The sequence below is a fragment of the Triturus cristatus genome, chromosome 7 (genome assembly GCF_964204655.1).
Source record: "Triturus cristatus chromosome 7, aTriCri1.1, whole genome shotgun sequence".
Lineage (NCBI taxonomy): Eukaryota > Metazoa > Chordata > Amphibia > Caudata > Salamandridae > Triturus > Triturus cristatus.
This window is the reverse complement of record NC_140590.1, coordinates 810,687,355-810,714,106: the sequence shown is the minus strand read 5'-3', so window position 1 is coordinate 810,714,106 and position 26,752 is coordinate 810,687,355. Positions and strand designations below refer to the sequence as shown.

Here is a 26,752-nt window from a genome sequence, read left to right as displayed (position 1 = left end):
CATATTCCTGGCCTTTTCCGCCCGGTAAGCAATCGGGCGGATTGCCTACCGGCGGAAAACTGGCGGACGGTCTTCCCGTCCGCCGGGGTCCCCCCCGCAATCATAATGTGGCGGGGGAAGTAATGCGGGCGGGAGATTTTGGCGGGCAGATCGCCACCGCCATACAGGCGGTGGCGATTCGCCCGCTATAATAATGACCCCCATAGTGTGGTGGTGCATTCCGACACACTGCTTAGTGTATTCTGTTTTACGATCTAAGGGTGTGGTCCTCCTGCAGGGTGAAGATCAACAGACATCCTTTGGAAAAGTTGAAAAGGATTTAATTTTTGCACTCACAATGGAACCTTTTCATCAGGGCAAAATATCTTTAATTATCAAGGATGCAAGTACATATAGGTTAGGAGCTGTTTTAGCACACGTTTTTTAGGGTGATTGGTGGAATGTGACTTTTGCTTCAAGAACACTTAAGGGGATTGACTGCAGGCATGTAGGCAAATTGTTAATCTGTGTTTTCACCAGTTTAATTACTATGGGCTTGATCAAGAATTTTGTAGACAGGATACTTTGCTGTAAATTCGTTGGAGTACCCAGACTACCAAACCCTCAGCCCCTCACCTTATATAGAGACTGGTAGACCTTAAGTAGTTTGTTGATACAACACCGTTAGCTCCGTAAATGGAATACTTCTTTCAACGGCCTGATGTAGAGGTCATTGGAGTAAGGGTATTACACCATCTGCCCAATTTAGTGTGGAAAGTGTAATGCTTTTTTCCCTGTCTATCAATGACACAAAAAACCTGGCTTTTTGGGACCGGAAAACCCCCAAAATGACCCCACCCCTGGGACAAAACTTTCAGGGTATGGGGTCATTAGTGTTTGGTTTTCTCAAAAACTGACTCTCACTTTGGGAGTTTGTTTTTGAAAGACAAAACGCCTTTGAAAAATGTGATGGCTGGTCATCATGGCTAATGGTACCATCTGTCAAACGTTTTCTACATAACAGAACTGCCGTGATGGCGGTTACTGTCAATGCGGTTACTGTCAATGTGGCTACTGTCAATGTCAACGTTGACTGTGGGGCCAGTAGACATCTCTAAATTTGGCGGGGAGGTCTCTCTGGATGGTGGAGATTTATGGGCAGATTTATGAGGCCCTTGCGCCTCATTTACGCCGCCGTTGCGTCACTTTTGTGACGCAGCGGCGGCGCAAATCCTGCGCCATGCTGCGGGGTATTTACAATGTGACGCATCTGGGAGATGCGTCACGTTGTAAAGCCCTGCGCCAGCAGTAGGCGTACCTGTGCAGGGGGGGGCGTTCCGTCGCAGGAACGCCTCCTAAAAGTGGCTGAGTGAAATCTCCAAGATTTCACTCAGTCACTTTTGAGCCCATGCTGCGTCAAAACCCTGCGCCTGCTTGAAGCAGGCGTAAGGATTGACGCAGCATTGTGAAGATAGGTCCCCCCAAAGCATTGCTGGAGCTGCGTCGCGCTTGCGACGCAACTCCAGCAATGCGCCACTTTTACGGCACAGATGCATCATGCATCTGTGCCATTTTTGCCCCATGGTGCGCCGCATTGTAAATGCGGCGCATCCATGGTGGCGGAGCTGTGGCGCACAATAACTGGCGCATCCCTGCTGATATGCAGGGATGCGCCAATTATTATAAATCTGCCCCAATATTCTCTACCAACCCAACTGAGTAAACTCTATCTGTCAACCTCTAAGTCGGCGCCTATGTCTGGAGTAGGAAGCTTACTCTGAAACTGATTTTATGCTGCTTGTTAATCTTATTTCTCAAGGCAGTAGTACGATAGCTGTAGTGTAGATTGCACATTGAGCAGTTACAATTTGCAGGTGCTTTGCATAGAAGTCTATTATGTGTCTGGATAGAAAAATGTGGCAGCCAGTTTGCTTATCTTGGTTGCCAGCATGAGTCATGTTCTAGTGCAGGAGTATGATAATATGATGAAGAATGGAGAATGTTCTCAAGCTTTTAATGCACAATATTTTCTTGGAATGTAAAACCTTCTGTTTTATGTTCTGCTTCATCAGTTGATGAGTGATGGGTACCTTGCCAGATTTACTTTGATGTAGCCTGCTAACATAGCCTTTCTTTTAAGAATTTCAGGAGCATATTTACAAGCCCCTATCGCCACCACAACATCAATTTTTAAAAGGCAGTGTTAAGCCCCTTAATGTGGCATAACGCTTCCTTGTAAATAAGGCACCCTTTCACGCTACACTTAGTGTGTAAGGGGAGGGCAATGGGTGTTGCGATGCGTGTTCCACCACAGCTTCCATTGATTTTTACACTGCCCCATATTTACAATGCGACAGTGCCAGAATTAAGACCAGGAAAATCTGGTCTTACCCTTGCAAAACGAGGAGAAATGTTTAATTTCTCCTCGTTTTCGCTGTTTCCATGTGTGCTGCATTGGGCAGCACACACGGAGACAGCAAAACACCATTGATTGTTTATGTGCAGGCAGGTGTCCCTTCCTGCACATAAACAATCATTTTAAAAAAATGACGTTTTGCAACTTCTATGTGTGCTGCATTAAGCAGCACACATAGAAGTTGCAAAACGCCTTTTAAATTTTGTTTATGTGCAGGAAGGGTCACTTTCCTGTACATAAACAATCTTTTCCTGCAACGCAGACACCCTTGAACCATGGTGCAAGGGTGCCTGTGTTGGCGCTGGGCAGCTAAATTTAGAGCCAGTGAAGGGGGAAACACAGGGCTGCAACATATTGTTGTAAATATGGTGCAGCCCTGTGTTTCAGAAGTGGCAGAGCGCTGCGTTAGGCCAAGGAGGCTACCGCCGCGCTCCGCCACTTCCATTGTAAATATGCCCCTCAGAATCCACGTTAATCACCAATTTTACAAAATGCACTTTTGAGCTTATATCATAACTCTAGTTGGTGGTCCTGGTCCATTTGTAACTATCACTTCTTTGTGACAGAACTATAAAATGTACCTGTGTATATGAAATGTAAATTTGCCAAAATGAATGGGGTAATTGAATTCACTCCTCCCATTCTGCCTGTAAGTCACACATATCCACGAGACAGACCCACCTTTAGGACTCTATATCAGGGGCAAAAGTTGGCTTCCTCTTAAATGCATCTAATTAATCAGTTGAATTGAAGGCGGTTAATGTAAATTGTAGGTATTTTTATTTTAAATGCTACCCTTTGCAGAATTTTTCACATACTATTTTCTTTTAAAATGAACCAAATTCATGAAGTTAGTGAAGAAGGAACATGTCAAACAGCACACTTTCTTTGGAAAGGGCCACACTCTTACTGGTAAAATATTGCATCATATACACTTAATACAGATATAATATTTGTTCAATTGAATTGGAAAAACACTGACTTCTTAAGTATTATTTGTGTAGCGTAATCACTGCTTTTACGCAACAAGGACAGGGGCTCAGTTGTTTCTGCATTCGCTGTTGTTACACATTGTAGGGGGGGGGTTAAAGGGGCGTGGCATTCCTGTATAAACTGTTGCTCGTTCGAGAATTGCATGAAAAATGAAAGCTCAGAAACATATTCTTTCATGTAGTCTGAACTTAAACAATAGCTTAACTTAAGTGGAGAGGAAAAGCCATGTCATTGTATGTTCACAGCCTTCATACCCCTTATATCTGGAGCTGCCGAATTATAGAAATTATTCAGATCAAAAACTATTAGTATGTCTAAGCTGGAATGCAAATGCACACTCGACAGTATCACACGTAATAAAGTCGCGTGTGGGTGTATTTTAATGAGATGAACGAACTTGAAATACTGAGGCATATGCACTCTTCTGTTGTTACTTCAAAAACGTTTTCATTAATCTTGTTTTAACCACGTATTAGTCATTTGCTAGAAACTACCTACGTGGAGTGTATTCCATTCGTCACACCTCTCATGCCTTTAGAAAATTCACGAGCCGCAGGCTGTTAAAATAAAAATTATACTTTATTGCTTTACAAAATGGTTTAGACTCTCATAGAGAAACAATACTTTACAACATACGAGGATATTACAGACTCCTCGTATTAAATACAATTGGTGGATGTGCCGTCCATGCAGAGGAAGTGGGGTGCCGGCAGGAATGAAGGAACACACATGAGCAGGCAGTGCTTCTAATGCCGTGCAGAATAACATGTGACAACACACGCGTGTTGAGGACCACAATACCAGAGGGCTGCAGCGACAGGGATGGGAGAGCGGAAGCATCTAGCACCCTGGGTGCGGCCTGACGCCAACATTTATAGTTTGGAATTATATACATTCTGGACACCAATAACTGGCCCTTGCCAATGGGCATTCGGAATTTCGATGAATTATTCTTAATTCTGATAGGTGAAATAGAACTTAGCTTTTTTTATACCGATATCGAGCATATTTGTATTTTATATTTTGGAAATCCCACTCAACTGTGTCCTTAATGTTTCCAACATTAATCTAACTCTAATGGTGAATACAGGATCTCTAGTTAATGGCCCTAGGCTGCAGAGACCAGCTATGCAAGCTGCAAGGACACTGCCCTTGTTCAGGAATTTTAGAGTTAGAGTTAAAAATATTTTTGGATAAATTTCTGATCAGGTTTGAGAGCTGGTGTCACCGTAGGATGATAATGGATTGGAGGAACAGCAGGAATGATAATCTTGAAATTACCTCCGGTCCATCCAAGCGTCAATGCTAAATAATTGACGGGTGGTGTGATTCGCTCCATGGACACCTGAAACAAGTCTGCTTGCGCCATCTTTCACAGACTGAGGGTATGCCCAGCTCCCGCGCGAAACATTCTCCAGTGACTGGTTTGTAGATCTCACAAACACAGCCATGCATGATACCTCAGGGCATGGGAGTGGGAAAGGAAGTTTAATTGGAAAAGCACTGGAAAAACATTGGAAAAGCAGCTCCAAGTGGATTCTATTTAGCTGATCAGGCAAGGGTTAAGAGGAAAGGGATAGTGGGGGTGTGGCAGGTCTACAAGTCAGGTCCCTGCTGCTATCTGCACAGATTATGGCGTGGGAGCTGTGCAGGCAGAACGCCTTCGCCAATTGGTTGTTTTAGAAAAACAAGTAGAAAGAATACAATCGTTGAAGGCCATTAGAAAAACACAAATTGTCAAAATTACACAAAGTACTGTGGGCAAGGCAACATCTAGCAGGCCCTTAACTGCATAGTGTGGTCATGTTATGAACGTTCTTGTAAGTAAACTGCATCGAGCTCTGTGTTACTGCCGCAGTGTCGCTCTTGAACACTCAGTATACTTAGTATCGCAGCGCTCTCATTACTTACACAGTCAGTCTTTATAACACTGTAATTCAGCAGCACTCTGGTTGTTAGAAAGTCGGTATACATGTCACTGATGTGGTCTGGTTATTGCGCTTTAAATAGACCTGTTGCGTGACCTTTCTCCAATTAAGCCGGCGGTGTATGTGCTACTGGAGTGATATCTAGGTTATAGTCTCTACAAGAAAACAAGAGTTCCCTCACAATTGCTCGGCCAGCACAGCTAACACTGGAGTGCTTTCACTGAATGAGCCATCGTACAAACCACTGAAGCGCTCTCGCAGCCAGTGTATCTCACCCTTGGGTGCTCTGTGGTAGTGTCTTCTATGTTGAGGTTCTCCAACTGTCAGATAGTTACAATGTGCATTTGATCTCCTGCAGCTTTGCTCTTTCCTCTTCTCGCCCTGTGATTCCAGCTCGTGAGCATCTCTCCACCATGCTTCTGTTCTTTACATCTCGACTTGATCTATTTTGCCGTATGAACATCACGTTTCCACACACCCTGCCAATATCTGGCACACTCGCACCAATCTCAAGGATGCTATCCTAGCACAACCTTTCTAGAGCTTAGCCAAGGTTCCAGGGCCAGCCTGGTGGAGGGCCACTTGATACTCCAATTTGGAAACCAATCTTTCAGTCATGCCTGGACTCCTGAGGCTGAAAGGTTCCTTGTCCTGAGACCAACTGCAGAGATTGGATCTGGCACAGTCTTTCGTACCTCCTGATCCCGTCTATGTAACAGACATGCTTAACAATCAGTAAACAAATAGTGCCCCTTGCCGTAACCTGTGACCAGATTTTACTGCACGCTTGCAGATGTAGTTTGCATTACACTGTTTCAGTATCCTTTTGTTTGAAGTCTGGTCTTCATCATGCACGCACATCTGTAGCATCATCTGAGTTCTGTGTTGATACGAAGGTGCAGATTTGCCACACTTACATCTCACAAGGGGATAGGCATGCCAACCAGTTAACAATCGTAACAACATACCACAGCAAGGCACTTTTGTGTCCAGATCCAGCTACAGCCAGAAGTCCATTTTACTTGCAATGCTAGGCATTGAACCAAATTCTCTCCTTTGGCAGTACTAATGCTTGGGAATGTGCAAGAGTGTTGGGTAGAGTACCAGGGTGCCAACGTTAAGCCTTTAGGGCACACAAGGATCAAGGATGATGACACTCGACCAGATACTTGACTTTGCCCCCATAGTTTAATCCACAGGTGGATTTGGGCTTCTGTTGCACCCTGACTCCAGAACTACCTTGTTGAAAAGGTTTCATCCAGGGACCAGTGGTCAGAAGATAACTTCCTCCGAACTACCATAGTCACTCTCCACCATGTCAGAGTCCTCATAGTTAGGAACCACCAAGGAAAGGGCCCTGAGGGTTGGGCCTGGACCCTCAACATCAGCATAAGAAGGCTGGGCCACACTCAGGCGCACACTGACCCGCTTGTAGCCGGGGCTGGGCTGATACTGCTTCCCTTCTGGTAAGGGGTAGTAACTGATGGCAGTGTATTCGTTCTGGCATTGGGAGGGTGGCGCCTCCTCTGGTCGAGGGATCATCAGATCTTCCAAGTTTTTATTGCTGTAGAGGGTGGGAAGGGGTGCCCGCTTGTTGGCCTGTTCCAGTGGGAATGGGAAACCGCCATAGAGGTTCGCATGTTCAGGGTCCCTGGGAAGAGGAGGAAGGGGTGGAGGAGGAAGGGGCCGGTGTGTGATCTCATAGCGCTGATACTCTTGAAGTGCAGGAGGTATGTAACTTGGTGGCCAGTACGTCGTTTCAGCAGGATGCACTGGAAGAAAAACAAAGGAGAGAGTTACTTCAGTGGTACCTTTTCCTATAAAATCCATTTGATCTTATCCTGCACCAAATTCGTATATAACACAGGTTCAAGCAGGGGTCTGTGGATGGCATCAAGATGTAATGTGCAAGTCTGGTGTTGGTCCCAATGGTGGCAATAGTAAGGGCACTGAAGGTTGAATTGTCAAATGTGTTTTTCAGACAGTGCAGGATGATAGAAAAGAAAAGGCTTTCTATACAGTTTAAAGTTGCTCCATGGTCCTCTGCGAGCAGAAGTACTCGTAGGACATGAATGGCTATTTAGGAGAATATATATGTATTAGCTGTAGATTCAGAAATGGCTAGGCTAGCTGGGCAGGGAGGGGTGACTGAGAATGGTGCAAGCAGTGAGGTGGCAATCAGACACAGAGAATACTGCAGCCTCAGCGATGTTTAATAGAAAACGCGAGAGCAGAGTGAGAGGAGGCGCCCTCCGCAGCACACTGATCAATGAAAGTCCCATTTTACTAAAATATTAGTTTCAGAGAGAGAATAATTGATTGCTCTTCAGATATTGAGAAGTACATTCTGCATCTTCAATAAACCACGTCTTAGGTACCAGTGGATGTTGACCTGGTGTCAAGTCACTGACAAGAACAGTGTGGGAACTGTAGAAACGAGCTTGTAGCTGACAGTTCAAAGGTCACCGAGACACCAGGGACAGGCCAATGTTAGCAAACGTCACTTCCTCCCTACTGGCTCACTCTTCTGAAAAATGTCTGGTAGGTTTGCCCACGAGCATCCTCTCCTATCAGTAAGCAGAGGTGGCAAAAATATTTAGAAATTCACTCTTTTGTGAGAACAACTAGATTTTGCTTTTTCTAGAGCAATACAATGCCTGCTTTAACTGGCTCCAGGCTGGGTCAAGTTTGATTTGGCCCTGGCATTCTGTAAGAATATTTTACGCTGGCAGAGACTACCTTATAGGCAATTTAATCTAAATACAGAACTTCAGCTGCTGAAGACATTATTGCAATAAGAATATACTATTCAGTCTTAGGCATAAATGATTTTCAGACTGTCAATCGTCCCACTGTATCTCCACTACTTGGATTTCTCCTTCGTAATCCTACAGATACTTAATTTTTCATTGTGTAAAGTTAAATATTCCGAGTTCCAAATGTTTCCAGCATTTGATGATCACTGTACTTTTACGGCAGTAAAAGAGATGTGAAATAAGCTTGATTTAGGGTAGACAAGCTCTGTTCAGTTTGTGCGACTTAATTGTTCGTAAACATGTTTTTTATGTGCAGCTGTTCAGAAAAAATACTGCAAACTATCTGTGTGCCACAAAGCAGTATGGGCCAATGTCAGGGCGAGCTGTGAGACACAGCACATGACAGACAGAGTGGGGCAATGACAGATGCCTGGCCAGAGCAAAGGACGGTGTACACACAGTAGCGGCCCGTGGAGGGAGTCGCGCGGGGCGGGGGAGTGGCAGGGTGGGGAGTTGGAAATTGCGGCTCATGACCGCCGGGAGTAATGTAAATAAATAAATAAATAAAAACAAATTTCATTGCGTGCGCTGAAACGCATTTGGCGTTTCAGCGCACGCAATGAAATGATATGAAAGGTCTGTAGGAAAGGGGTATCGTAATCCGGACAGCGGTGCCTGCCTCAGCACTTGTCGGGACTGCGATTCCAACTGCCGCCCCATCTGGATCTGAGAACCTGGGGAAGGCAGCGGTCTTCCCTCCGATAGCTAATGTCTCAGTGGATTTTAAATGGGCAGGCTTAAACTTAATGCCTGGTGCTTCCATGCAAGATTGTGGTTAAGATATTTGGCAACAACGACAGAGTCAAATAAACAATTGCAAGGGGAGGGTGGGATGAACATAGAGGTTCTTGAGGGAAGCAGCATGAAATGTTCATTTTAGGGCATGTTCGGCGAATGTTGTTAAACACATTTTCCTATCAATATTTTCTCTGGGGGTTGGTTTGGCTTGTTGTTGTACCGTATTCCTAAATATTATTTTATTAAAAAAAGAGCCAAGGTGTACATTTGTGAAAAGTCTTAGTTCGTTTTCAGATTTAAATAAACTTAAGAGATGAAATTCTAAATTTGGAGTATGTGGGTTTATCACATTTACAAAAAAACAAGTCATGAGGATGAATGTGGCAGTCTATTGGCACCCCTGGCGTTACCCTGGCTACCACTGGTCTCAGGGCTCATGAAGGCAGCAGCAAGACTCAAAAGTTATCAGTACTCTAAAAGTCCTGTTTATCATCTGTAGTTTTCACCTCTTGGCCTGCACCTTACTCCACTACAACGAATAGGATTCTATAGAGGGCTTGAGAGTGGAACAAGAGGTCAGTCATAAAGAGTGACAATCTCGCAGGGTGACAATTTATGGACAATGACTTTTAAAATGCAGCAAAGGGGGCAAAATTCAGCATAGGCATTTAGGCTAATAGGTCAATTTTATGGACAGGGCTGTAGAGGCTAAGCAATCATACAAAAGTAAGTAAGTAGATAGCGGTCACATGGAATTCAAAGTAGGTTTATTGTCAGGAAAACTCGTCGGTTAGCGCCTACCTAACCGATAGAACTACAGTTCCCAGAAGTCAGGAGGAGGAGGAGCAAGCGTCTACAAGAAGACGCGACGTGTGCTCGTCGGCGTGCGTGATTCTTATTTGTTTGGTTTTGGCTCAGGCAGGAAATGGACTTGAGCGGGGAGAGCTCCGTGCACGACATTGGAGGCTCTGTGCAAAGGAGAGCCGCCGCTCTGCTGTGCTCGGCTGAGCACGACCGTGTCCTGCTGGGGGGCTCAGGAATTCCGTTGGTGTTCCGCCGTGGGCTGGATTTGCCCGCAGAGACGCCGAAAGAGAGAGAGATCGACCACTCTGCCAGCTAGGCAGTGTGCTCCGGATCAGCTGTGTAGGTTGGCGGTGAGGATAACCGCTCCGCCCTAACGTACTCCATTCTCTGGAGGTAGGAGCAGAATTGCCTCCCCGCAGTATAGTTTTCGTTTATTTTTGGAAGGAACAGCATTAACATGTTTAATACTGACTACTTTCATGTACGTGAGGAGTGCTACTCATAAGCTCCTGTGGTATCTGTGGATTATATTTTGGACTCTGTCATTTCTGAATTGAGACTTTGACTATGAGCAACATTAAAAGCCACTGATTTTAAGAGAACCGGTATGTACTGGGGTTCCCATGCATGGAGGATGCTAGTGTTATGGTATGGTACGCGAGTGGTTTAACCTACTACGTTTGCGTATTATAGTCATATCTACGAAGGGGACTGTTTTTTAGGTCTCGCCTGAGCCAGCGCTTTAGCGCTGCTCTGGCGAGAGCTTTAGTAAACGGGGGATTTGGAAGTGCAAACTAGTGCTTTTCAGGTCTCCAAATACAGTGCATGTGCGCCGGGCGCGCACATTTGTCAGCCTGCTGATCACTTTCGCGGCCGCTTTGATGTTCTCAGTGAGCCGCGCGGCCACTGAGAACATCAAAGCGGCCGCGAAAGTGATCACCATATGCCAGCCTTCCCTGTGTTGCTTTAGCACTCACCGCCCCCCCCCCCTTCCATGTTACCCGTGTGGCTCACTTTCTCTTTCATGGCCGCACGGCGTTAATTTCACGGCCGTGCGGCCAATGCTTGTCTTTAGCATGGGACTTGCAGCCCTTCCTCGGTGGACACGTCACACAACCATGCTCTGTAAACACGCAGTTTGAGCCAGGCATCGCGCTTTCCAGGTTATTTCTTTTTGTGCAGCACGTCTTGCCTGGCAGCCCGTTGCAGATCCTCTTTCAGTAGGATGAAGGAGTGTCTCATTGGCAATTTTATTCTCCTTAATAATCAAGTAGCTGGAATATGGAAAATTAATTTCGGAAGTGCCCGTTCGGATTTATGGTGTCTGCCTCGAGCTCACAGTGTTATTTAAGCAATTCGGATCTTTGAACGTGCTTACTCTTTACTAGTTCACAAATCTTATTAGCCTGTAGCATGAATTAAAACAACAGACAATAGCATTATTATTGTGGCCCATTTAGGTTGATGTTTAGTAATTTCATCTTAATTTTTTCCCGCGATTCATACACAAATTTCAATATTGTTCCTGTTTAATATGGCGCGGGCCATAATTAGCTGTACAATTTTAACTCTTTATACCGCTTACCACCCTGTTAACAGTTTCTGAATGCAAATGTAGATCAGAAAAGCGACAGGGACTATGCTGACTCATAACAAAATGTAAAGAAGCTCTTTTTTCATTGTCACTTTCTCTTTCCTTTTTCACTTTGATTTCCTCTTCCCTTCCCTTCTCTTTTTTCTTTCCATTTCATTTTCAAGTTAACATTTCACCTCTTTCACTTTCTCCTCCCTCTTTTCTTTCTGGTTTATGTCTCGGTGTTCTGGCTGCACAGGAAGAACTGGCAAAAGACAGAGGAATGGAGGGGCCTTTAGTATTTTATGTTGAGCCTCGCACTAAATCATATCTACTTGACTTGCTCTATTGGGAGTGGGCTAATTTCTTATGAAGCTGTGTTAACAGTAGACCAATTCAACCTTATTTGAAATAATGTAAAAACAAATACAGTGGTAAGAGAGTGATAATGCCCCAATGAGAATAGACAAACTGTAAAAGATGGGGGCGTCATCTCGCTCCAGCCAATCGCACAGCTAGTGGCGCCGACATGGCGATCATATATTTTTCCAATTTAAACCATACTTTCTTCATATTTCCTCATTTTTAACCATCATTATAACCATCTTTTTTGTTTCAACTTCATACTTGAATCCACACTCGGAATTGTATGCCATTTTCCAAGTTTCTAATGTTCGCGCTGTGTCCATCCGGACCTCTTGCAAGAACAAGACTGATGCAGAATTCGTTCAAGACGGTATATTTATTAAAAGAACACCCAATGCATTTCGGGCTACAAACACCCTTCCTCAGGGGTCACTCTAAAAAACAACAATAAAAACAATAACTATTACTTTCTAGACCAGCATCATGTTTTTCATTCAAACATTCACTGCGGGTTGATACCCATTTTTTCAAATATCGTATTACAGTGTAACCCTGTCATATGTCACCACAATAAATCATTCCATCATTATAGCCACCATACTCAAAATAAACCAGTTTTTCAATGCTCTTTGACTGTTAATCACTCTGGTTCTACAAAACATTCTATTTTCCCTTCCTTCTCCCGACCTACATGCCCATGGTTGTATCAACAGGTCACTCGAATCTTTACCCCTCCCCATAACTCTTTCTTTCTTACTATTTCATCCTGCAACCATCTCCCTCTACCTCCATGGTTATTGCTACTAACCCCGTACCTGCCGTGAGTGTTAAAAACCATTGAGCCTGCTCAATCTTCCCAGAAAGTAATTATTCACCCCTGATCCCTCCCCTATATAACCGTCATTAACCACCCGTCAACTTCCTGATTGGCCCTCTTTTCCCGCCATCAATGCTGCCTACGATATTCTGTGCAAATTAAAACACTGCATCTCCCATAATGCAATACATTTATCAGAGTTAAAACTCAACCATCATTGTCACGTTACTCTGCGGCCCGCAGTAAATGAATAATAATCATTTTCAATACAATACTAAAACTGATCGTCATATAGTAAGTAAATCTTAAAGTTTTTAAAGTTTGTTTCCATTTAATGCCTACATCGTCTTGTATCACGAATCCAAGTTGTTTTGCCGATCGTGTGGGCTCAAGCAAAAGTTCACTGAATTTCCTGATTTGTGCTGTTTATTCCACCCATTGGAATAAACAGCATGACTATATGACGATCAGTTTTAGTATTGTATTGAAAATGATTATTATTCATTTAATGCGGGCCACAGAGTAACGTGACAATGATGGTTGAGTTTAACTCTGATAAATGTATTGCATTATGGGAGATGCAGTGTTTTAATTTGCACAGAATATCGTAGGCAGCATTGATGGCGGGAAAAGAGGGCCAATCAGGAAGTAGACGGGTGGTTAATGACGGTTATATAGGGAAGGGATCAAGGGTGAATAATTAATTTCTGGGAAGAATGAGCAGGCTCGATGGTTTTTAACACTCACGGCAGGTACGGGGTTAGTAGCAATAACCATGGAGGTGGAGGAAGATGGTTGCAGGATGAAATAGTAAGAAAGAAAGAGTTTAGGGGAGGGGTAAAGATTCGAGTGACCTGTTGATTCAACCTTGGGCATGTAGGTCGGGAGAAGGAAGGGAAAATATAATGTTTTGTAGAACCAGAGTGATTAACAGACAAAGAGCATTGAAAAACTGGTTTATTTTGAGTATGGTGGCTATAATGATGGAAGGATTTATTGTGGTGACATATGAGAGGGTTACACTGTAATACGATATTTGGAAAAATGGGTATCAACCCGCAGGGAATGTTTGAATGAAAAACATGATGCTGGTCTGGAAAGTAATAGTTATTGTTTTTATTGTTGGTTTTTAGAGTGACCCCTAACGAAGGGCGTTTGTAGCCCGAAATGCATTGGTGTTCTTTTAATAAATATACCGTCTTGGACGAATTCTGCATCAGTCTTGTTCTTGCAAGAGGTCCGGATGGACACAGCACGAACATTAGAAACTTGGAAAATGGCATACAATTCCGAGTGTGGATTCAAATATGAAGTTGAAACAAAAAAGATGGTTATAATGATGGTTAAAAATGATGAAATATGAAGAAAGTATGGTTTAAATTGGAAAAATATATGATCGCCATGTCGGCGCCACTAGGTGTGCGATTGACTCGAGCGAGATGACGCCCCCATCTTTTACAGTTTGTCTATCTAGGTGCCACGTGGGCAGGGCACTTTACCAATCTGCACGCGCTCTTTGAAAAGCAAGGATAAGTTTAGATAAAGAAAGAAGACTCTGTGTGCATCCCACTCTTATAAATGTTGAATCCAATGGGAATAGAGGCACTCACCGAAGTCATCACCTTCCCAAGTGCTCTTCACAATGGACTCGTTGTCGGAGGTCGAAGGTGGAGCTGGTGGGAGGTTGGGTGCGACACTGCACACCACCGTTCCGCGGGCTTTCTGAGTGTTTCCAGAGCCAAAGGATGTAAATTCGGTTGCGTCCAGCTGTTTACGAGAGCCAGCTGCATCCAAGTTGTTCTGTGAGCCAGTCCTTATAAGATTCAACTCAATGGGTGGTCCAGCACCTTGCGTATCAACACCAATATTTTTGGAGAACTCGTTCTTCAGGATAACGTCAGGGTCCTCCTTGGGGACAGGCTTATGGGCCATCTTCCGACGACGAAGGTGCTTTTTCAGGATGAGGAAGGCTCCTACCAGGATACCAAGCCCCAGAACACCAGCCACAATCTCTGCAATCTCGCGAGGCCCGGTCACCATGCTGTAGCTTCCAGTGTCAGGTAACTGCTGTACCTCACAGGTCGGGCCTCCATACCCATATGTGCAGTTACAGTGAGGGGAGGCATCACTGTCGCTGTTCTCACAGTGGCCCCCGTTCATGCAAGGAGACTCTGGACACCCTAAGACATCATCCTCACACCTGCAGAGTAAAGTTTAGGAAGAGAGAAAGAGGCGAGAGCACACATTAGCCTTCTGACATCAACATACAGTTAATTACATTCCGTCAATAAATATTCTCAAATTAGCGGGTAGCGAAGAGTTTTCATGATAACGCAGCAAATCAGAAGCCTGAACTAGATACTTAGAATCTTCTGGGCAATGGTTGACGGATCCTGACACTACATTACTGGAGACCTCCAGCAATAAACACTTCTAATGCAAAAAGCCTTAAGCTGGTCTTAGCACATATAAACTTCTCCTTCTTATAGGTGGAATGCAGAACCAGCATAAGACAGTGAGACAGAGAATTCATACCAACAGCACCGAGAAAGGAAACTTGTAAGGTGATTGTGAGCAATGTTCGAGGGAGGACAAGAAATACATGTAGCACGACAAAACAAGCATTAGCAAAGCCAATAGGTCTCACTAGTGCTTAATTTGAGCAGGGGTTGCAACTGGTGCTCAGCACCACTTGTTTTTGTGAGCCACCATTTGTTTACTCATCACACTTTGACCCAGAGCAAGAGAAAGGAAAACACACTCAAAGGTAAGAAATAGGAAGATAAAGGCACAAAAAAGTGACAAAGGGAGAAAGCAGGGACAAAAAAAGCCTGCATAAATGAGGTAAAGGGGCAGGCAGTGTCTGGTGGTGGATGAAAGAGCCATGAACTAGAATCAAGACTATGCAACCTTGATATTTGTCTCACTCAATATTCAAGAGCACTGGCGGTAGGCTTCTGAGCAAAACTTTGGGCCACAGCACTTATTCTTTTAGAAATTCAGCACTGGGTCTTAATTATTTAAACTAATTACTTTGCCAATACTGTGCAGCATTAGGAAGAAAAGGAAAGAAAATCACGATGACGCTTATGCATCATGATGCTGTTAGTGGCTGCATAATTCCTTATGTGCATGTATACATTATGACGCATGCTTGCATAAAAATGTTTGCATGCAATGGCAGAATGATGTGGGTGCCATTTAATTTTTTTTTTAAATCTACCATATCAAGATGGCAGACACAACTTGGAGTGGTAGATTACAAAAAAAAGCATATTTGCATGCACAAAAGCATTTTTTTCTTCTGAGCGGCTTGATAGCAAATTGCATGCAAGACAGTACCACGAGTACATTCAAATAGCTATGTCCATATATACAATTAGTAGCTTTGAAATGTGCCCAAAAAATTATATTAACTCCGGATTAGGTTAGGTTGTACTCTATGTGGGGCTGATGAAGGGAAATTTATAGAAGGTCTAATATAAATGTGAGATGTAGTAGGTGCCGTACCGCAAGCTGCGCCTAGAGGACCCTAGTGAGCATCATAAACTTTGAAGCGATGATAAATCCACCTTACCCATAATGCATTGCATGCAAGACAGTACCACACTACATTCAATATATGCAATTAGTAGCTTTGAACTATGACAAAAGACTGATTACATTAATTGCGGATTAGGTTGTACTCTATGTAGAGCTGATGAAGGTAAGTTTACAGAAGGTCTACTATAAATGTGAGATGTGCTAGCCAGTAAAGTAACCACTGCCTGTCATGTTTAGGACTAAGTGAGTGTCCTGTCTGAAGGACTTTAAGAAAATAGTGCCTTGAGGCTATAATTAAAACCTAGGGCGTAACAACACATGTAATAGGGGGTGTTCTCACGGGAGGTTACAAAATGAGACAGGGCGGTACTAAGGAGGGACTATAAAGTCTAATGACCAATGAAAAGCCACCATGTAAAAAGGACAGGGACAGGAGCCAATTAAAAAGATGGGCATGAAGTAGGCAGAGCTTTATGAACATATCCTGAATACAGCATGTCTCGAAGAGACAACGCAAGCGCTGCCTAGGCGAGACCTAAAAAGTAGTTTCCTGAATGTGAGCAGAAGGAGGATACAAGTCCCATACTGAATTTGTTGCAATCACAATGCTAATTATCGCACCTCATAAATAACCATAGGCCAGGGTATGTTATTTATCGGGTGCAATAAATAGTGTCTAGAGAACAATGGAGCGGTGCACTCCCAAGTTGGTATAGCGTCAATAAAGAAGCTTGATCAGTGTCTTCATTGCAAAAATATATCAATCTTTATTTTAAACAATCCATTGGATTTGTGCAAAACATCAGCCAACGCGTTTCGTTCAAAGGTTGAACTTCGTCAGGGCAAACTCAGCAGACGATGTGTATGGCGAGTATGATGCTTGTAAAAAGAGGTTCTGCGGGCCTAATCCGGTCCGGACCCTGGTTTGTGATGATATCAAGTATGCGCAGTCAAGTAGCTGCATAGGATGTGTGGGCCTCCTTGATAAGAGCCAAATAAAGAATTCCTGCAGTCTCCTAGAAGGGCTTCTCGGCTAATGGAAGAGCTGTTTATTTGGCTCTTATCAAGGAGGCCCACACATCGTATGCAGCTACTTGACCGAGCATACTTGATATTCTGAGATTTTGGGGACTAACATGCGGATTTGGTCCTTGACACACTGAAATCCACAAGGTATAGTAAATACTGTGCACTTTGCCCCTGTTCAATTTCGACAGGCTTGACCTGTTGAAATGTAGAGAGGAATTAGGTATTTAATGCACCAGGTGATTATTGGGTGTGTTAAACAGAATTTCATCCCACTCATAATCAGGCCCAATTACCTTTTTGTTGAGTGTGTGTTTTACAAAGTGAATTAACACTACTGCACAACGTATGCAGGGAAGGATGAGTGCATCATCCGAGAAGGCACCCTTTGAGAGGGAGGTGGCTACGGAGGAAAGTGAAGCGACAGGTGCAGACACTGCAGAGGGTATAGGTGACTCCATGACAGAAGAGGCACATAATATTGTCTGTAGGTACAATTGTGGAAAGGTGATTTGTTGATGCTGATACTTTTGGCCTGTTTCACAATGATTTTGGATATGTTACTGTTGATATTTTGGGGAAGTTCATGAACATCTGAGGAGTCTTGGTGGATTTTTAGAAGCATGAAGTTTTGTTAAAATTTGATGCTGGGATGTAAAGGGCTTTAGCTGAGGATTTGCTGTTTGGGTCCACATTATGAGTGGGGCATTTTTATTGATCCCTGCACAAGTGTGGGTTTGTGGTTGGATTGAAATCACACGTTTTCAGGTAATTACCCCATCCCTGCAGTGTTTCCCAGATTAATTTTGTCAAATCAAGCCTGCAGAAATTCACTGAGGGCAAACAGTAGGACAGGCAGATTTTGGTGTGCAGAGCACCAAGTCTAAATGTTATGCCCCATTTTAAAGGGCACAGTTTGTAATATTCAATAATGATTGCGCATTTTAAATTCCTGTTCCTGGATTATTGGTATTAACAGGTGTGATAATTATCACATTTTCAACAGTGCCACTGGCAAGAGTCTGGATGTTGGTATTTTGGGATGCTTCAGGTTAATACGGGAAAACATTTCTGGTGCTGATTGTTTTGGTATATTGTGTGACAATTGTGTTCTTTTTGATGCACTTCTGATACTTTTAAAAAATGAGGAGAAGAAGGAGCGAGAGTTGACAGTACCACTGAGTTCCTTTATAAAATATGGAGGCAAGCCCAACCTCTAAACATGCCTAACAATATCATATTTGTATCAATGAACATGTCTGCATATGCTGTAAAACTGCAAAATATTCTCTAAATGTATTGCTCAAAAGAACATTTCGAGGTAGTTAGAACTTTATAAGTTGACTAAACTATTTGTTCTAAAATGCAATTAAGTTAAGCAGTAGCAAGCTTAGGCACGTTAAAAAATGATGTCTCCATCATTTTTTGCAAGATCTATTTGCATTAGAACTACTCTGATTCCATTTAGAAGTGTCTCGAAAATGCTATGTTACAATAAAGTGGTCAGCTAAAGTGTAACATTTCAATGATTTTTAGGGTGTATAGATGTTTTTTGGGAGGCCATCAGGATGTTGTGCTGGTGTGATTTCTGGGACCTAGAACAAGAGGTACTACAGACCCCCCACCACATCCTGTTAATCCAAGCTTTACGTTTTTTGTTTTTATATGTTCAGGATTAAAATCTTACTTTCACCACCAACCCAACAAGACAATGGTTTCCACTGTTTTGCGTGATGTAGCGCATGCTCTTCGGGTAGCTGGATCTCACTGGTTTTGTCATTCAAACGTAGGCGCGTATGACTGGTAGTCATTCTTTTATTTTTTGAGAAGAGCGTCTTGAGTGAAACTAGGTTACCAGTCGACCTTCTTTTTTTAAGGAACCGGTGGAGCAGGAAGCATGTGATATAACCTGCCTAATGCAAATTTAAGGCACCACACAGTATTCAATCTTTGCCAGTAAAGAATTTAGTACCTCACAGAAGTTACTGGAAATCCTTATCGCTCACTGAAGGCCTTCGGAAAACAATATATGCGGAATTTATTGGTAACAATTGTGCTACAACTGGGAGTCCATCAGCTTTTCTAGAACTCTTCTAAATGCAGCAGTACTGGCTCACAACTGTGCTATTAATACTTCAGGCAGTATCTGGGTGTAGCCAGGGTCCTCTACGTAAGGACAGAGGTGGTTTTGGCCATAGCAATGGAACTACCAGCAGTACCATAAGTAGCCTGTGGGGGCGCAACAATGGTACCCTGCAACAGTTGACAAAAACATAAAATCTTGGCAACCCACAGCTATGCAGGGGGTACCAAATTGGTTCTAAAAGCAGAAAAATAGTCTAATTCCTACTAAAGGAGGATGGCAAAATAAGACTACTAAAGATCGTAAACATCTTTGCACTGTTTGCCAGTCACAAATATTGTGTAAAGTATAAATGGTGCCCCCAAAACTACTATAGCCAGCCTTCTGGTCTCACCTAGGTCCTTGGTGCTGGCTCAGGCATCTGCAGGTGTATCCGCTGGGAGTTGGGGTGCAGGTACCACCTCGAAGGCAAGGCTGGGAAGCACAGCTGTCTCCGTCCAGCTGGCAGTGCTGACCAGTAAATGGCGGGGGGCAAATGCAGCTGTAACCTGGGGAGAGAGGTACGAATGGGTCAAAAATGCAGGGAGTTTAAGTAACATATAAAATGTAATCAATACGGTACATAATCGAGTCATGGAGAACCCATGGAGTTATCCAACTCACTGGTGTCCAGTCAGTTGCAAGAAAGAATACTATGACTCATTACAATTGCATGATCTATGCCCGCTAAAAGGGCGATTCCTTGGGACCTGGGGAAGAATGAAGTGCCATGTGGCATTTATACTGTTAATAATTAACATGTTTATATGAGCCTTTAGCAGCACCTACACTTTTCACCACATAAAGGATGTCATTGGGATTGGGAGGGTGTCCATGCCCTTCTATATGGGCAGTTTTCTTCAACCTCGCATTCTTGGGGGTGCACCACTTCGCACCCGTGAGTAGCAGGGGTCACACCATCTTAGGCTGCCAGGAAAGCTATGCGATGATATGACATCTACTGTGCACTCTAGAGGCAGCTGTGGGTTTCAGTATAGTGGCAGCTGGTAGCGTCCCAGAGAAAAACTGTTGGCCTCCTGTTCTACCATCTATGAAATCTAAATGGAGATTGCAGGAAACCCAGGAATAAGTGTGGATGGAGGTCTGCCTTCCAATGCCAGAACTCGTGTCTATCAGCCTCAACATCTCTCTTCTTTTTTTTTAAACTAGGTCCCCTATATGGTGCCGGGGTTTAGCCCCTATTGGTCATAGGCCCTCAGACCACCCCATATTCCATTTGTTTGTTCTGGGCATCTGCGAATTGAAAGACCAGGCACAAAGACTGTCGAAAACACGGAGGCTGGCAGATGCCACAAGTGAAATTAATGCCCTGCAACTTCCCTCGAGGGCCTTTCTGAGGATGGAGTGGGTCTTAAAAGCCATTGTCATTGAGGTCCTCCAGTGACCTTTACCTCATTGAGCAGATAATTGAACGTGGATGCAGCAAAGGGATGCCCTAGTCCCTGTATGACAATACTAGGTACCAAGAGGGACCTTTTACACATTCGACTCCCTGGGTGGACCGTACAGGTCGGATTGGTGGTAAAATTGATCTTTAAACCTCAATAACCAAAGAGCACATCATCAGAATCCTTTCCCATTTGTTTCAGTGTGTAGAGTGTGCTCTGACCATTCACAAACAAGCTCACACATCCACACACTCATGTGGCAACCACCTTTAGAGGCCTTTGAAGAGACAGGTATCCCAAGTAAAACTGTGCCATCTATAGGTGTGATCCTTCTCTGGTTTTCACTGTGGCACACACTCTCTCTGCTCTTCTAGGCTTGTTCCCTTCCCCTCTATAACAGTGTCCCAATGGAGGCTCCCTCTTGCTGGGAGCTCGTCTGCTTTGGTGTGCCCCCTGAATATCAAATACTGTGGCATGGAAATATTGAGGACAAAATATTGAAACTGAAACATCGAAAGGTAAGTGAGTATAGATTTTTATACCTAACCCCACATATATGTACCTTGAAAAAGTATATCTTTTCAAGGTATGTAGATGTGGAGTTACGAATAGTATCCCATTTGTAAAGCGGACGGGGTCCCAAAAGGACCCACTTCCCCTTTGAGAATGTAAATAATATTTTTAAGAGCACTACTCTTGAAAAATTAAACTTCAAGGTTTCATTTTTTCTTTTTAAAAACATTCCGTTTTTCTTTAGGGAAAACGAGTTGCATTAAACAAAATAGGGGCATATCAACAACAACCGGCGATAATTATCGCTCAGCGCTCTTAGCGTGAGGATAATTATCGCCAGCTAGCGTGAATTTTTATCGCTGAGATAGCGTGCTATTACCAACGCTTATCTCAATATCGATAAAAATCTACACGCTAACAGGCTAACGTGAGATTATCGCTGGAAACCCAGCGATAATCACACGTTACCTTGTTGATAGGGACAGGCAAACTTAGCCATGATATCCTCCTTCCATAGGATATCATGGCTTAGTCTGAAAATTAGCAGACGTAAAAAAGCAGCGTTAACCGCGGTTAGCGCTGCTTTTTTTGTCTCTAACAGGGTTAGCGACATTCTTGATAATAGGAGAAATGTCGCTAAGCGACATTTCTCCTATTATTTTACTAAGGAACGCCCCCTTTGCATCTCATTAGAGATGCAAGGGGAAGCGTAGAGTAAAAGGGTGCTAACATGCAAATTTGCGTATTAGCACCCTGTTGTTGATAGGGCGCTAGTTTTATCTCTGCTTTTTTGGATTTTAAAGCCAAAAAAGCAGAGATAAAGCCCTTGTTGATATGCCCCATAGTTTGGTTTATTAAGGAGCAATCACAGACATGGTGGTCTGCTGACCTCAGCAGGCCACCATCCCTGTGATGGCTGCAATTCCTCGTGGGTCTCAAACTGTGACCTTCCTCATTAATATTCAAGAGTTTGGTCACTTTGCGACTCACACGAATGCCTAAATGAAACTCAATGAGTTTCATACACTAGGCATACTGATTGTGATTCAGAGAGAACTGCAATTAAGAAATCGCTATATCTAATGTTTGTACATCTGGCCCTTAGTGAGATTAGTGAGTTAAATAGGCAAATGACTCAGAGAAATCTGTTCTATCATTCCGGGGCACTTACAAGAACAGAAATTGGAGAATCCATAAGCAAGATGTTCTAACGTATGGTAGGACAAAAGCAAATTATTGGATCATCAGATCCACCTTTCGCATGGAAGACTTTTATTCTAGGAAGTAATGACATCTACGACTTTATGCTGCCATTCTTGGCTTCATGTCTCACTTACATTTGTATGTTTTGGATATTTTGTTTGCCAGGAATTCCATTTTTGGTTCTGCATTGGATTTAGAGCTAGGAAATATAAAACATTTCCTTTTTCCCGTTGTCAATGTTTTTAGGTATCGCCTGCAATAGCACAAGCGCTGCATGAACTCTCGCTTGCGAGAGATATTGTATCCAACAAGGAGCTGGCAACCCCCCCCTTGCTTAAGATTCATTGGCTTCCCTGTCAATCTTATTTAATGCTTTTTAAGTGGCCAGCGCAAGCTGGTTTCACTTCCTCTTCTTTCAGCTGGAGCATGGACCAATCACTGATTGCTCCAGCTTGATTGCTGTCCATCCGTTGATCGCTCAATGATTGAAATACTTATTTTATTTTTTCATCTTCTCTGTCTTTGTTGAACAGCTTGCCATTTGTAGATATGCTTTACTATAACACATGCACTTCAAAGAATCTCTTGTCTCCTTTGAAAGTGATGTTTTTCTGTGATAGCAGAAATTATCTGCTTTTATTGTGACTACTGATGCTATCTCCCTACAAATGAATTTTCACTAAGGCATGAATATGGGTGCAATTGTTTTCTTTATGAGACAGGATTTTTTGCCAAAAGTTGTATTTGTTGTTCATGTCTGGGTAGAGTAACTGATTTGCTCAAAATCACAGGGGTGTTGTGTCAAGACCTAACAAGCATTGGCAAAGCCAATGAGTATCGCCTCTGACACTATTGGCTCTGTCATTGCCTTTTGTTCATGCTGTACAGCATGGTCATTGCCAACTTTGGCACTGATTTGTAGCCATGCTGTATAGGAGTGTGGCCACTGTGCAGCATGGCTGAAAAATAATAATAGAAAGGACTATAATGCATCTGGCAGAAAATTACTTTAAAAAACAAAAGTGCATTGATCCTGGCTGCTTAAGATAATTTTTTTTAATTAGTTGAATCAACACACTGCTAAGCAGCTGCACTGCTGAGCAGCATAGCTTCAAAACATTGCCAAAGCCAACAGCTCTCATGGGATAGACCTATTGGCATTGCTAATGCTTGTTATAGTTTTCTCTTCCTCCTTTTTTCCTTTTCTCCCTTCCTCCTTTGTGCTGTGGTAGAAAGTCTTTTTAAGTCCTGTACCCACTTCCTGCTAACACCGACACAAATTAAGTGCCGCATTCCCCGTGAAGAAGATAGAAGTCGATATCTTTAATGTTCTTCAAGGGGTTGCTGGGCAGCAGACTGTTTCCCGCGTGCAAGGGAAGAGCAGAAACTCCTAAACCACTTGACCCGCACATCAGGCGCAACTCTTACTGTGTTCTCGAGACCAAGAGTTTCCAATTGAATCCCCATTTTATTGTTAAGCTTAAAAAAGCGTAATATTAGGTACAAATAAAATAAACTTAGATTACAATTTCTCTGTGATGTTCCATATGCATTATTTAAAACACATTATAAATCAAACCCCACTATGGGGAAAAGTAAACACATTATTTGTACTTTTTTATGCCCCTATACTGCCTTTCTGCATTTTTCAGCAAGCTACATGAGCTTCTCTTAGTTGTCAGGACATGTTAGCGTTGCTGCGTAATTTCGGTCCTGAAGCCTTTTATGTACTAAAAGCAAACAATCTAATAAAACCCGAGACATTGTGCCTCCACGCCCCCCCCCCCCCCCCCCCCCAACCCCTCGCCCCGCCCGTACACGCACAGCCAAAGGGCTCTGGGTGAAACTTGTTTGGCAGAAAAGAACACTTCTGTCATTTCACACAAGTCACGGCTCTGTGTGGACTTTAGCAAACATTGGCACCAACACTAGGACAGTGAGGGCTAGACCAAGTACAAGGGCAGTTTGACAGGCACAAGGCAGGCACAAGGCAGCCGGAAAGGCGCACTGGGAAGGCAGACACAAGCTCGGATACACGACCTGGGACATACAGACAAAGACAAGCATATTGAGAAGGAAATACACACATGGAATTTCACTGTAGATGTGGTGACCCCCATAGGGAAACCTACAACCCGAAGAGATCAGATACCGATATCAACAAGTAGACATGTTAAGGGTAAATGATGTATAATAGAAGCATAGGCAGCACAATACCATGGCTGAAGGGAACATAATTGCATTGAGACAGACAGCCCACTTGAATGGTCCAATGACATTACAATTGGGGAACACAATGACACATGCATGAGGAATAAACAAGGCGGGGGTTCAGGGACAAACTGGGACAGGGGACACTAACAGTGGGACAAAGAATGCACACGAGGCACACTCAGATAAGGAAAAAATGACATGCATATCCAAGAGGATACCCATGACCCTCTTATTACACTAGGATGGCTGCATGGATGGTTGTAAGACTGACTCTTGTGAAGGAGCCACAGAAAAAACAGCAAACAAACAGGCAACAATCTGCACACATGCACAACAATGCCAAGAGGCCAATTAAATAATGTACACATGGAAAAGCATAGCATGAGGCAGCATTACAGAAAAGGCACTACAATACAGATGTGAGAGGTCCCTATATGACCTTTCATGGACATGCTTCCAAGCACCATCAGACCAAGATGTACACCAGTTTGGGAAATCCCTAGATGGTCTAGCCTGGGCGTGCTACCATGTACCATCAGACTATGAGGCACCCATGCTTACGCTACATGTGTGGGAGGTCCCTGGATGACCTGGCCTGGGAATTCTCTCCCACATCATCAGATCATGAGGTAACCGAATGCTGTCAATGTCCACCATCCTAGGCACACTTGAGACTAAGGAGTGGGTAGTCATCAGCCGCGGCCCGTGGAGGGAGTTCCGTGGGGCGGTAAGGCGGGGCGGGGGAGGGACAGGGTGGGGGGTTCTAAAAACCGGAATATGGATAATTACAGGTAAGTAAACAATTAAATAAATAAAACGAATTTCGTAGCGCGCGCTGCATCGCATTTTGAGATGCAGCGCGCGCTACGAAATTCGTTTTATTTATTTAATTGTTTACTTACCTGTAATTATCCATATTCCGGTTTTTAGAACCCCTCACCCTGCCCCTCCCCCGCCCCGCCTTACCGCCCCACGGAACACCCTCCACGGGCCGCGGCTGGTAGTCATAGGTCACCAGCAAACTTTTCTGATGTGCTCAGATCAGCAGTACAACTGCAGCACTTCACACAAAGTTCATGAAGTTCTGTGGAAAAGTTAATAAAATAGATTGAGATGTAGGAAAAACGTCTGAAAATTGACTTTGCATAGCATCTCCAGCAAAATAAGGAAAATACTTATTTAGTTGAAAAAGAAAAATTCATACTAGCTGACTTTTTGGGCGGATTTTCATGCACACAAATTGAGAATTTCACTAGATGTGCAAAATGTGAATAATTTCACAGTTTCACAAACTGTAAAACTATGATTTTTTTACCAGCTCCACCACGAAAAGTTTAATTTCACATACGATTAAAGACAGCAAGAAATGAGTTCAGTCACAGGACCCAACAAATTCAAAGTTTTTAACAGAGCACCTGCAACATCTCGGATCATATACCCTGTAAAAGTGTTTAGGTACAATGTTAAATTAAACACTAATTTACTCACACAAAATTATATTCATTGTGATACTCAAATGTGCAGGTAAACAAAAACACAGTTAGAAAACCGAAGATATTTAGAACAAATGCAACAATTGATATATGGAACAAAGCGACACACAACACATTGGGCCAGATGTACGTAGGGAATGGTTTGTAATTACCAAATAGTAAATTTTTGGCATTCGTTGTTTGGTAATCGCAAACACTCATGTACAATTGTGTTTTTAACACATTTCGCGATTTTCGGTGAGTCGCAAATAGACCTACCTCATTAATATTCATGAGAGATCTCTCGGTTTGCGACCCATTGGGAATCGCAAAAAATCACAGGTATTGTGGCCTGCTGGGGTCAGCAGACCACAATCTCAGTGAATGCTTTTGTGATTTTTTTTTTTTAAATGCAGCCCTCTTGGGATGCATTTTAAAAAGAAAAATTAAATGTTTTCTTTTCTTTTCTTGAGAGTAGGCAGTGGTCCGTGGGGCCACTGCCTGCTCTTAAAAAAATGTTTTTACAAAAATTCACGAAGGGGTCCCTTTCCCATTTGTGAATGGGCTACCACCTACTTGAAGTTTGTGGTAAAGGGCGAATGCTTTGCAACCGTATTTCGGTCGCAAAAAATTGACCCGTTCCACTGCAATTCGGAATTAGGAAGGGATGCCCTAAACATGCCCCTTCCTAATACCGGTAATAGGTTACCGAAAAATTGGGCCATAGTTCATTCAAAAAGACCATTTTCAATTCACAAATAAACCAAAAAAACTTGTACATCTGGCCCATGACATCTAAAGTTTATGCATACACACCTGT

The 26,752-nt window shown here is 43.3% G+C and overlaps 1 protein-coding gene across 3 annotated transcripts in view; it reads right to left on the bottom strand.

Moving 5' to 3' along the window:
* Window positions 1–3,943: 3,943 nt before the first annotated feature.
* The window catches only part of FAT2 (FAT atypical cadherin 2), a 249,212-nt gene continuing 226,403 nt past the window's right edge, over window positions 3,944–26,752 (bottom strand). For all 3 annotated transcript variants that reach the window (XM_085617672.1, XM_085617673.1, XM_085617674.1), the window contains exons 22-24: window positions 19,477–19,630; window positions 14,041–14,630; window positions 3,944–7,088 (exon numbers count right to left, since the gene is read on the bottom strand). In XM_085617672.1, the coding sequence (XP_085473798.1) occupies window positions 6,589–7,088; window positions 14,041–14,630; window positions 19,477–19,630 (1,244 nt within the window). In that variant the 3' untranslated portion in view covers window positions 3,944–6,588. The remainder of the gene's footprint in view (window positions 7,089–14,040; window positions 14,631–19,476; window positions 19,631–26,752) is intronic.